General features: G+C 31.0%; 2 protein-coding genes and 1 long non-coding RNA gene across 4 annotated transcripts; 2 read left to right on the plus strand and 1 right to left on the minus strand.

The window, feature by feature from the left end:
- The first annotated feature begins 1,043 nt into the window (after positions 1 to 1,043).
- LOC110636805 (serine/threonine-protein kinase AFC2-like) lies at positions 1,044 to 3,179 on the plus strand. 2 transcript variants are annotated; one of them, XM_058140133.1, is made up of 9 exons: positions 1,050 to 1,124; positions 1,231 to 1,279; positions 1,375 to 1,489; positions 1,805 to 1,896; positions 2,033 to 2,189; positions 2,282 to 2,346; positions 2,469 to 2,566; positions 2,656 to 2,757; positions 2,856 to 3,179. In XM_058140133.1, the coding sequence occupies exons 1-9, from the start codon at positions 1,069 to 1,071 to the stop codon at positions 3,001 to 3,003; spliced, it is 882 nt and encodes a 293-aa protein (XP_057996116.1). In that variant the 5' UTR covers positions 1,050 to 1,068; the 3' UTR covers positions 3,004 to 3,179. The 2 variants fall into 2 exon arrangements, with proteins under 2 accessions (XP_057996114.1, XP_057996116.1); XM_058140131.1 differs by lacking the exons at positions 1,231 to 1,279; positions 1,375 to 1,489 and having other exon boundaries at positions 1,044 to 1,124.
- Positions 3,180 to 3,856: 677 nt separating this feature from the next.
- Positions 3,857 to 4,954, minus strand: LOC110638774 (uncharacterized). The gene is made up of 2 exons (XR_002491746.2): positions 4,341 to 4,954; positions 3,857 to 4,251 (listed from the first exon to the last, which is right to left on the minus strand). It is a non-coding gene; the product is annotated as an uncharacterized LOC110638774 (long non-coding RNA).
- A 2,803-nt stretch (positions 4,955 to 7,757) lies between these two features.
- LOC110646496 (cytochrome P450 71A1) lies at positions 7,758 to 9,771 on the plus strand. The gene is made up of 2 exons (XM_058139662.1): positions 7,758 to 8,749; positions 8,906 to 9,771. The coding sequence occupies exons 1-2, from the start codon at positions 7,811 to 7,813 to the stop codon at positions 9,503 to 9,505; spliced, it is 1,539 nt and encodes a 512-aa protein (XP_057995645.1). The 5' UTR covers positions 7,758 to 7,810; the 3' UTR covers positions 9,506 to 9,771.
- The last annotated feature ends 2,307 nt before the right edge of the window (positions 9,772 to 12,078 follow it).

The following is a 12,078-nucleotide window of genomic DNA, read 5'->3' on the forward strand; positions in this document are numbered from 1 at the left end:
AAGAACAAAAGATTGACTTTGTAAGATGCACGAGAGACTATTTGGTAGGATATTTTGTTGGTAATATATGAATTGTTTGAAAGAATGGACACATATGTGACTTATTTAAGAGTAAATTTTATTAGATTTAATTTTTGAAGTAAAATTTAATTTTATAGAAATTTGAATTAACCATTTTGAGAGAATAATCAAATTGATCTTTAATTAGAATTTTAATTTTATAAATTATAATTTTAATTTTAATCATTTTAAATTTTATATAAATTATTGGATTAAATTATAAATAAAAATTTGAAATTGACAAAATCAAAATTGAGTACTAAAATTTAATAAATGCAAAATCTTTTCAAGAGGAAAATGATATGTTTTGTGAGACTTAGACTATGAAAACAATGGGTGTAGCTGAAACAAGAGCCACATGCATATTGTTGGGTAAGAAAACACCAAGGATATTTGGCTTAATTTATGTAAATTAAGTTGATGCTTATAAGTATTTATAATTTTAAATAATTACATTTTTTTTGTTAAAGTGCAAAAAATAGTTTGTAAAAATATTTATTACTAAAATTATTAAATATAATATTAACTGAGATATGTGATAAAATTTTAAAAATTAAATGAACGTAATAGATTAAAAAAATATTAAAATAATTTATAAATATTAAAATAAAAATTTGATCTCTCAATTTAATTATTTTAACTAAGAAATTAAAAAAAATATTATAAAATAAATAGGTATGTTTATTTTTAGAGGTTGTAAAGCTGATTTGATAAATTTATAATTTAAAATAAACACCATCATTATCTTAAGAGTATTTAAATTGTTTATTTACTATTATTTAAATTATTATTGAGGAAAACATTATTTTAAAAAAAATTTAAATTATAATTATTGCTGAGGAAAAATTGAAAATAAAAAATATATATTATTTTTAAATTACATTTTTGAAAATATTTATTTATTTAGGAAAAAAAAAAGCAGTTTCAAAATTCTAAACAAAATATACAAGTCAGCGGCTCTTAAATGTAACAGCTATGATAGAGATTAAGAAGTATCGTGAAGCAGCTATGATAGAGATTGAAGTGCTGCAACAGCTTGGTAAACATGATAAAGGTGGAAATCGGTGAGTTCTCTTAACAGATCTCTCCTTGTCTTATTGGCAATTGCAGGCAATGTAACAAGTTTTCTTAAATGCTATGTCAGTGGTTAAATGGGTTTATTCCTTGCAGTTGTGTGCAAATACGGAACTGGTTTGACTATCGTAACCATATCTGTATTGTAAGTATATGATTGACTTGTGATGGATTAATTTCCCCAATTCATAAATGATTTGGGGATTAAGACTTGTGGGTGGATGTAAATGGTTTCAACAGGTTTTTGAGAAGCTTGGACCAAGCTTATACGATTTTCTTCGCAAAAACAATTATCGCTCATTTCCCATTGATCTTGTCCGTGGGATTGGAGGACAACTGTTGGAATGTGTAGCATGTGTGTAGTAATTACTTAAGCTAGTTTCTTCCCATGACTCATTGCATTTTTCTTTTTTCCTTGTTAACATTTTAATTGAGGGTTCTATGGTATGATTTTTATACATGATTATGAGATGTGCTTTTTTCACACACAGAAAATACAGTTTTCTTATTGAGAAGTAACCTGTCACATCTGTTTCTTCCAACTAAATTTAAATGGTTCAGAAATTTATTTGTTAATAGTTGTATTAATTTAATAGGTTTGGTGGAGGGCTGTTACAGTTATATTGGTATCCATATGACTTGTGTTGTTGGTGTTTGTTGAATTTTGCAGTTATGCATGACTTGCGTCTGATTCATACTGACTTGAAACCTGAGAACATTCTTCTAGTTTCTCCTGATTATGTGAGAGTTCCTGATTACAAGGTAATACCCTTATTGGTGTCTTAATGTTTGTTTATTTTAATTCTTGCAGTTTTTTTTTTTGTCAATAAATTACTTTGAATTTGGTTTGTGCGACTTTCATAAGAGTAGAATATTCATGTTATCCTGGGGTCTGTAGGGTTTGTCCCGATCACCAAAGGAAGGCTCCTACGTTAAGAGAGTCCCAAAGTCGAGTGCTATTAAGGTGATTGATTTTGGTAGTACTACTTATGAGCGCCAAGATCAGAACTACATTGTATCCACACGACATTACCGTGCTCCAGAAGTTATTCTGGGTAAGTGCTTGATGCTGTGTTCAGGTTTTTGTTTTTATTTTTATTTTATTAAAATGATTTGGCAGAAGATAATCTTCTTGAGATTCTTTTAGGACTTGGGTGGAGTTATCCTTGTGATATATGGAGCGTTGGTTGCATCTTAGTGGAATTATGCACTGTATGAATCTTAATTTGGCTTTTCTGCTTTCAAGTAATTTTTGAACTGTTTTTTTATCCTACTGCTGCGAATTGTATGTTGTGTTGATATTAACAATGTACAACTTTGCAACTGTTTTACAGGGCGAGGCTTTATTTCAAACCCATGAGAATCTGGAGCACCTAGCAATGATGGAAAGGGTCCTTGGGCCCCTGCCTCAGCATATGCTGAAGAGAGTCGAGTATGCATATTATCTTCAACTTTCTCACGGATGCCTCACATTTCATTGTTCTCTTTTGCTTAATATTATCTATTTTGTATTTTGGTCAGTCGGCATGCAGAGAAATACATCAGAAGGGGTAGACTGGACTGGCCTGAAGGTGCTACTTCAAGGGAAAGTATTAAAGCTGTTACGAAGTTGCCTCGCCTTCAGGTCAGTATTGTTTTGAATTGTATAATCCTTCAAGGAAGTCCTTTAAGGGTTAGTGGTGTATGTTCTATTAACTTTTTTCCCCACCCGCGTTATTGCGGAATCTAGTAATGCAGCATGTTGATCACTCGGCTGGAGATCTGATTCATCTCTTGCAAGGATTGCTTAGATATGATCCCTCAGATAGGCTAACTGCTCGGGAAGCACTAAGGCTTCCCTTCTTTACAAGGGACCAATTAAGGAGGTGACCGCCAGATTGTTGACGACCAAGGCTTAAGCAAGCTTATTGTAAATGGTGAACAGTTTGGTTTGACAGCCACGGGCCCAGGGCAATGATGACTGTTGGTCGGCGGATGTAAATAAATATTCCTCGTGAAATTGTTAGGCCTCCGCCTCTTAAATGTGGGTGGTTAATTTGCAGGCACTGCTCTGCCGTACCTATACTAACCCCAACTCCATGTGTGCAATTAAAAATCACTCCATTAATATGGGATGGAGGAATTATTTATTTATTTTTTGTTGGAGAACTGTGACTGTGATTCATGTTTGCGGGGTTTCTGCTGGTAGTGGGTATTGGGTTATGAGTTGAGTTTGTTCGTTCAGAATGGGATGATGGGTTAGCAGACGCTTTATGCCTTGCTAGTCGATTTTTGAGGGTTAAGTGATAATGCAATTTTCCGGTGGTGGCAAAAATCTTCATGAATCAACTTCCCCAGCAAAATGTGTTTGATGATAGTGGCTTGAAGAACTATTAAGATTACTTGCAGTTAATGTTGGAAGGATGTTTTATCACTAGCCGATGATCTATGAGGCTGCGGATTCTATAAAAAAAAAAAAAAAAAAAAGCTCTAGAGCTAAAATTACCAGACTTGTCTCTTGTGGGCGGTAGGGCGGTCTCCAATACATTGTCGAATCTTGGGTTTTTAAGGGGTTGAAATCCAATCTTGTAGTTACTAACTACAAGCATTTCTCAAAATATTGTCTGATGATCATGGATGGTGTGGCTAATTAATGAAAGATTTTTTTTTATCAGAAAAAAATTGAACAAGCCATTAAGCGTGCAAGCTGGAGGACACGAGCAGAAGGAGGAGACTTTGCGTGTACCATATATAATTTTCTTGAAGATAGATGGCACTCAGAAAAGGAAAACACAATGATAGAAGCACGGCCGGGTGCGTTCTTATTAGAAGTTTAGAACACTACTCAAAAACTGAAGTGACTGGACCTGTAGACTTTTTTTTTTTTTAAACCAGAAAAGGTGTTTCATTAGATGAAATATGCTTATGAGGCCCAAGACAATAAAATTAAAAGCTACAAACTACTCTCACCTAAGCTCAAGTACAGGGAAAGAGGGCTTAAACCCAATAAATATGGAGCTCTAGGCTTAACGGGTAAGATCCGATTAGCAATTTCAGCAGCAGTTGACTTGGAAGCCTCCTTCACTGGCATCACTTTAGCGTCCTTTAGAAGGAGAGAAGCTTGGCAGAAGTGAAAACCTGTACATACACTTAAAGTCTCCAGTTTCAAACTCTTGCAAACCAGATAAACGAGAAATTTACAGCAAACATTAGCTTAGAACAGAAACCTGGACCATGCCGGATGGATCGGAAAAAGGTTTGGCACATCCAAGACCTTGCATGCGAATTCCTGACTGAAGAGATGACCTCATCAGTGCTGAACTTCCAATCTTGCCAGCCAAACTGCTTCTAGCAGCATCACAATAAGCATCAGAGGAGCAACCCCCTTAAGCTAACTAAATCCCCATTGAAGAGTGGCACTGGGGCTCCAAAACAAGAGGCTGAGAAAACTAAACAAAACTAAAGGAAGAAAACTAAAAAAACCAAATAAAAGCAAACTGAACAAAGGGGTGGGGGAGGATCGACGGCCAAAATGGCCGGAACTCCCCTGGACTTCTCTAAAAACAAAGGCTGTTTGGAAAGAGGTGAGAGCTTTCTTAGAGAGAGAAGGTATTATTTTCATGCTTAACACGGTTCGTATATGAGCCGAGCCAAATAAAAATTGAAGATGAGAAAAATCATTGTTGAGTGGTCTGGTATCCTCATGATTTGGACATCGTTTCCGCTGTACTCTGGCCATTGGTCTTGGCATCACCCTCAAATAATACACGATTATAATTCAATTCCCTTGCTACAAGAACTACCTCTAGCAACTTATATCCCAGGAGCTAATTAAAATTGTTTTTCTGCGACTACCATTAATCTTCCTTGCTCATGAATAGTCGATGGAAGGTTATTCTTTATTATTATTATTATTATTATTATTATTATTATTATTATTATTATTGTTCTTTTTAACAATACAGCCCGATTCTTCATGTCCTTGAAATTAGTGGTGTTCGGTTTCAATTCAGTTTGAAATTTATCTAGAAATTAAAACTAAACTGAAATTTTAAAATTTAGGTACAGTTAGGATTCGATTCTTCACTATTTCAGTTTCAGTTTGGTACAGTTCTAGGTTCTTCGGTTTCAATTCGATTCGATACAATTCTAGTTCAGTTCTCGATTCTCAAAATAATTTTATATAATTATTTCCTTAAAAAGTCATACTTGAATTAGCATTTAAGTTTTGAATTGAGTTATTAATACATAATATATCATATAATATATCTTTTAGCTGTAAATAAATTATATAATCTTTAATTATAAAATGCATATATAACTTATGATTAAATATATTATATAATATAATAATATATCGTATAATATACATTTTAACTATTTATTAATCATATAATATTTAACTATAAAATACAAATATAATTAAGAATTAATATATATCTATATATATTAATATAAAATAATAATATATTTATAATTAAAAATGATAAGGTAATTTAATATATTTATAACTAAAATTATTAAGAAAATATAGAAAAATGAAATGTAATATTAAGTTATATTTAGTTCATAATTATATATACATATATAAGTATATATAATTATATTGAAAATATATAATACATCTAAAAAAAAAAAACGCATATATATAAATTCGGTTCTTGATTCGATACTGGTTCGGTACGGTTCTAGTTCGGTTTCAATTTTGTTTCGGTTCGGTTCTTAATGAAGAACCAGAACTGAACTAAAATATCAAAATAAATTCAGTTCGATATCGTTCCTATCAGTTCAGTTTGGTTCTTCGGTTCAGTTCGGTTCTCCCAAGAACCATGCACAGCCCTACTTGAAACCCCATTGATTAGCAACCCTAAACAACTAGTTAGTACAATATGAGAATTTATTATAGGTTTTCTAATTTTGAGAATTTTATAATTTATTTTGGAGAAGAGATAAATTTGAGGAATTTGGGATCCAAAAATCCTATAAATTTATGATTTGATATAGTTGTTTGATAGTAATATGAAATTGTTTAGATTAATTTAGAGCCTTGCGTCTGTTGTACCCTGTTTTTGAATCTTATAGCATGGTATATTTTCTGGTGTTAGCTGCTGTGCTTTTGTTTGATCTTGAGTTCGGCACATACTAAGAAGTTCCCCAAAGAACATGAAAAAAAAAAAAAAATTGAAAAACGTTACTTTTTATTCCATTGGAACACGAACAGCTGAACCATGTTTGAGAGGAAGTTCTTTTAAAGTAATAGAATGATTTTGAATATTTAAAAACTTTCATTTTGTGTTTAGGAGAATATAAAGTTTTTTAAAGTAAAATTTTTTCAAAATTTATTAATTTAATGAGTTAATTTTTTTTAAATTTATAAATACTTTAAAAAATTTTACTTTTTTCAAACACTAAAAAATTATAAAAATTTAAAAACTCTAAAAAATTTTACTTTATAAAACTTTATTCAACTTTATCTCCCCTCAAACATAATTAACTCAACTAAAACGAGAGAGGATGGAATAATGAAGGGGTAATTCGGAGAGACGGCCTAAAATTCAGTGAAATGGCAGCCAACAACGCATCAAGTTTTACTCTTCTAGACTGGTGTTTGAATTGTTTGGCCCAAGGCTCCAAATTTGACTAGCCTACAATTTTTTTCTCTTTTTAAAATTATAGTTGGACGATCATATTGAATTTATAATTTAAAAAAAAAAGGGTTATTCTTAGGAATAAATTATTATAAAAATAACTTTCTTAACATTATTTGGGGCATAGCCTCGCTGGGCTGCGGAGATTCTTGAAGCCGCTAATGGTTTTCACACCATGCATGTGTTTCTGTCCATAGTTATTGTCACAGAAATAATAATAATAATAATATCAGTTGGTGGGGCGCCTGGGGCGCCTGCCTCGTTGTCCATAAAGGCTGGAAAACAAGAAAGAAGAAAATAAGAGTCTACAGTTGCATCACGTAATGATCTGAGGTAAAGACAAGTGGAGAAATTTATACGTGCTATAATGAATAACTGAGTGATACGAATATTGAAATCGATTTTTAAATTTGTAAATTTTTTATTTAAATTTTAATTAAAATTAAATTAATGGTAAAAAATATTCACGTACTATAGTGGTCATATTAGGAGACAAAGGTTTTGTGAAAATTACTATATTATTAGCTAGGATCACATCCTTTATTACTAGTCATTTTTATATGTTCTTTGAAAAATTATAAAAATTATGCATAGATCGGACCTACTTGACAATTTCATAATATAATCGAATTATTCAAAGATGACAATCTTTTGCCTTACTACATAGTTTTCAATACTGACGGCTGATTTATAATTTTCTTTTTAAAAGAAAAAATACAAAAATATGTAATCATCCTCAATTCATTGGAAACGACTTATATATTATAAAATTGTCATTCAATTATATATTGAATTATTAATTTAATTTGATTCAAAATAAATACTTAATAAGATTTCAAAATTATATTATTATTATTATTAATCACCATTATATATGTCGAGTGATATTGCTCAAAGTTTGTATTTTTTTTCTCATTTAATTGAATAAAAAAAGAAGAAAAATAAACATTATTTATTGTTACCTTGCGTAGCTGCCCCGCTATAAAAAGTGGTAGCGGCCTTGTATGTCTGCACTCTGTAACTCAAGTCCAAAGTCTTAGAAGAAGGCCATGGAAACAGTAGCATTGTTGCATCAATGGTGCCAAGAGTTTGCCAAAACTGTTCCATTCAATCCTCTGCTCATTGCCTCTCTTCTCCTTTTATCATTTATTTATCTGTTTAGGTTCAATAGAACTCGCAAACTCAAATTACCTCCATCACCCCCAAAGCTACCAATCATTGGAAACCTTCACCAACTAGGCGCTCTCCCCTATCGATCCCTCAAAACCCTCTCCGACAAATATGGCCCTCTTATGCTTGTGCATTTGGGCAAAGTTCCAACTCTTGTAGTTTCAACTGCAGAGATGGCTCATGAAATCACCAAAAATCATGATGTTGCTTTTGCAGATAGACCGAAGACCAGCGCCGGAGATGCTTTGTTCTTTGGGTGCCAAAACCTCGCATTTTGTCCCTATGGTGAATATTGGAGACAGGTGAAGAAGGTGTGCGTTCTTGAACTCTTGAGCCAGAAAAGGGTGCAATACTTTGAGTTTGTGAGAAAAGAAGAAACTGCTAAGCTGGTTGAGAAGTTGCGCTATGCATGCGCTGTAGGATCTCCAGTTGATCTGAGTGAGATGCTTGTTACTATCTCCAACAACATCGTATCAAGATCAGCTCTTGGTACAGTATATGATAATGAAAGTGGTCATCAGAGCAGTTCAGGGGATTTGGTTAGGGGAGCAATAGACCTTGTGGGAAGTTTCAGCTTTAAAGATTCTTTTCCCTATTTGGGATGGCTCGATGTTCTAACAGGCTTCACCGGGAAGGTGAAAAAGGCTTCCAAAGAATTGCATGGTTTCCTTGATCAAGTGATTGAAGAACATCAAGTATCAAAAAGCCAGGACAAGGCTGAAGATAGGAAAGACATTGTGGATATTCTTCTCCAACTTGAAAAGAATGGCATGCTTACCGTTGATTTCACTCGTGAAAGCATGAAAGCTGTCCTAATGGTATATCTCTCTCTTTCTTCTTTATCTGTTAGTAAATTAATTTTCTGCTTGTGTAGCTATTTTTTTACTAATTAATTTTTATATTTTATTCAACTACATTTAAATATTATTTTGGCTCCTACTAAAAATAAATCCCGACTCTATCACTGATTGCAGGACATGTTTATTGGGGGAACTGATACTACTGCAACAACCATGGATTGGACGATGGCAGAGCTGATGAAAAACCCACGCATAATGAAGAAAGCCCAAGAAGAGGTAAGAAGAGTGGTAGGAAACAAATCGAAAGTAGAAGAATCCGATCTTGATCAGATGACCTACCTAAAATGCATAGTGAAAGAGACACTGAGGCATCATGTTTCGGGAATGATTCCAAGACAAACAACTGCGACCACAAAGCTGGAAGGGTATGATATTCCACCCAATACGAGAGTGTTGATCAACGCATGGGGAATTCAAAGGGATCCAGGATTATGGGAAAAGCCTGATGATTTTATCCCTGAGAGGTTTATTGACAATCCAGCAGATTTCAAGGGACAACACAAAGAGTACATTCCGTTTGGTTCCGGGAGAAGGCTTTGCCCTGGAATATCCTATGCGCTTAAAGAAGTTGAATATGTGTTGGCTAATCTCCTCTTCTTGTTCGATTGGAAGTTGCCTGATGGACAAAAACACGAGGACCTGGACATGAGCGAGGTCTTCTATCTGGTCATTCGTAAGAAAGTTCCTCTCATGGTTGTGCCGTCCGTGCATTAATCAACGATTATTAATCCACATTGAACGGAGTTGTAAGGGATGGTGTTTAATTAATTATAAGCTGTGTTGACTTTTCCCTTTTTTTTAATTAATGTTTGTGGCCCTAAGCATGACAATGGATTAGAGTCCATCTTTGTAATCCATAGTGGATTAATTTCATGCAAGACTTTCTGGATAGTTTGGACTGCAGGGTTGGTCTCCTTTTGTATCCAAATAATAGTTAAAGAGTTAAATAAATAAGCATGATGTGTACCTTATAGTTTTAATATATGTTCTCTTACATTATGTTATCTATGCCAGAAGCTAAAATGGAGGGGAAAGAAACAAAGTTAGAGCAAGAAAGATTCTAAATTGAACAGAGGAGAGGAAGAAATTGAAACTGGAGAATGAATTTATTTCTAAAATATTAAAACAAATTACATTTATAATGTCCAAACTTTGAGGTTTTTTATAATTGTATCCAAACTTTTTCCTAACAAAATACATTGGAGTTTTAACTTATTTATGATTATACCCTATTGTCTATTCCACTATTAATTATAATGATGAAAATGTTTAAAAATTTTCAAACTTTACTCATTTTTTATAGTTATACTTTAAATTTTTTTAACAAATATATCTTAGATTTTGAAATTTACTATAATTGAATCCCACTATTAATTAATTATTCCGTGAAATACTAACAAAGGTTCTAATCTACCAAATTAAAACTAATTAAATCTAATTTAAAATAAAATTGGGGAATTAGTGGCTAATGGTTTTATGTTCTTAGCGGAAGTGGTGTCGCTTTGCGGAAAATGAATTTTTCTTATTATAAATTTGGTTTAATTAGTATCAATTTGGGAGATTAAAAATGCTAGTCGACATACCTGTTAGTATTGAATGGTGTAACCATGGGTTAAATTGCAATGAAATTCAAAATTTAAAGTGTATTTATTAAAAAAATAATTTGAGGTAAAATTATATAAAAAAAGAGTAAAATTTGAGATATTGTTTTGACATTATCCCTAATTATAAACCTAAAAATTCTCCAACAACTCTCTATCATTTTTACCTATCTATTATTTAATTTACCTGCTCCTGGACTTTAGTCCACCTACAAAAATGGCAAGAACAAAAGATTGACTTTGTAAGATGCATAAGAGACTATTTGGTAGGATATTTTGTTGGTAATAATATATGAATTGTTTGAAAGAATGGATACATATGTGACTTATTTAAGAGTAAATTTTATTAGATTTAATTTTTGAAGTAAAATTTAATTTTATAGAAATTTGAATTAACCATTTTGAGAGAATAATCAAATTGATCTTTAATTAGAATTTTAATTTTATAAATTATAATTTTAATTTTAATCATTTTAAATTTTATATAAATTATTGGATTAAATTATAAATAAAAATTTGAAATTGACAAAATCAAAATTGAGTACTAAAATTTAATAAATGCAAAATCTTTTCAAGAGGAAAATTATATGGTCTATGAAAACAATGGGTGTAGCTGACACAAGAGCCACATGCATATTGTTGGGTAAGAAAACACCAAGGATATTTGGCTTAATTTATGTAAATTAATTTGATGCTTATAAGTATTTATAATTTTAAATAATTACATTTTTTTTGTTAAAGTGCAAAAAATAGTTTGTAAAAATATTTATTATTAAAATTATTAAATATAATATTAACTGAGATATGTGATAAAATTTTAAAAAATAAATAAACATAATAGATTAAAAAAATATTAAAATAGTTTATAAATATTAAAATAAAAAATTATCTCTCAATTTAATTATTTTAACTAATAAGTTAAAAAAATATTATAAAATAAATAGGTATGTTTATTTTTAGAGGTTATAAAGCTGATTTGATAAATTTATAAATTAAAATAAATACTATCATTATCTTAAGAGTATTTAAATTGTTTATTTACTATTATTTGAATTATTATTGAGGAAAGTATTATTTTTAAAAATATTTTTAAAAAAATTTAAATTATAATTATTGCTGAGGAAAAATTTAAAATAAAAAATAGATATTATTTTTAAATTAAATTTTTTAAAATATTTATTTATTTAGGAAAAAAAAGCAGTTTCAAAATTCTAAACAAAATATGCAAGTCAGCGGCTCATGATAAATTGAGAAATTAGTGAATTTTAGATTTTTTTTTTTTTCTGGTGGTTCTAATATTGAGAAATTAGTATATATGATTAAAATTATTAATAAAAAAAAGAAAAAGCTGTCACGCTGGGAGTAATGAATGACGTTTGAATCTTATGCTTAAAATTCAAAGCGTAGAACTCTATTTTAAATCATTGGGAAAATTTTGTAAATATTTTTGACAATATAGACAACTTTGATTTCAAAATAGGGCTGGCAACCAAGTCATGGATTTGACACCAAATGCATTATTACTTACTTTTATTCAATTCATAAAGAGATAAATGAAATCTTAATAATAAAATATTGTATATAAATTTTGAAGCAGGCAGTCGAAGGAGACGGAAGACAAGGAAGATGACAAATGACTAAGACAGCATCTTCATTAATTGAGATTTAAGAATTTTGTGAGCCTAA

The sequence above is a fragment of the Hevea brasiliensis genome, chromosome 17 (assembly GCF_030052815.1).
Source record: "Hevea brasiliensis isolate MT/VB/25A 57/8 chromosome 17, ASM3005281v1, whole genome shotgun sequence".
Lineage (NCBI taxonomy): Eukaryota > Viridiplantae > Streptophyta > Magnoliopsida > Malpighiales > Euphorbiaceae > Hevea > Hevea brasiliensis.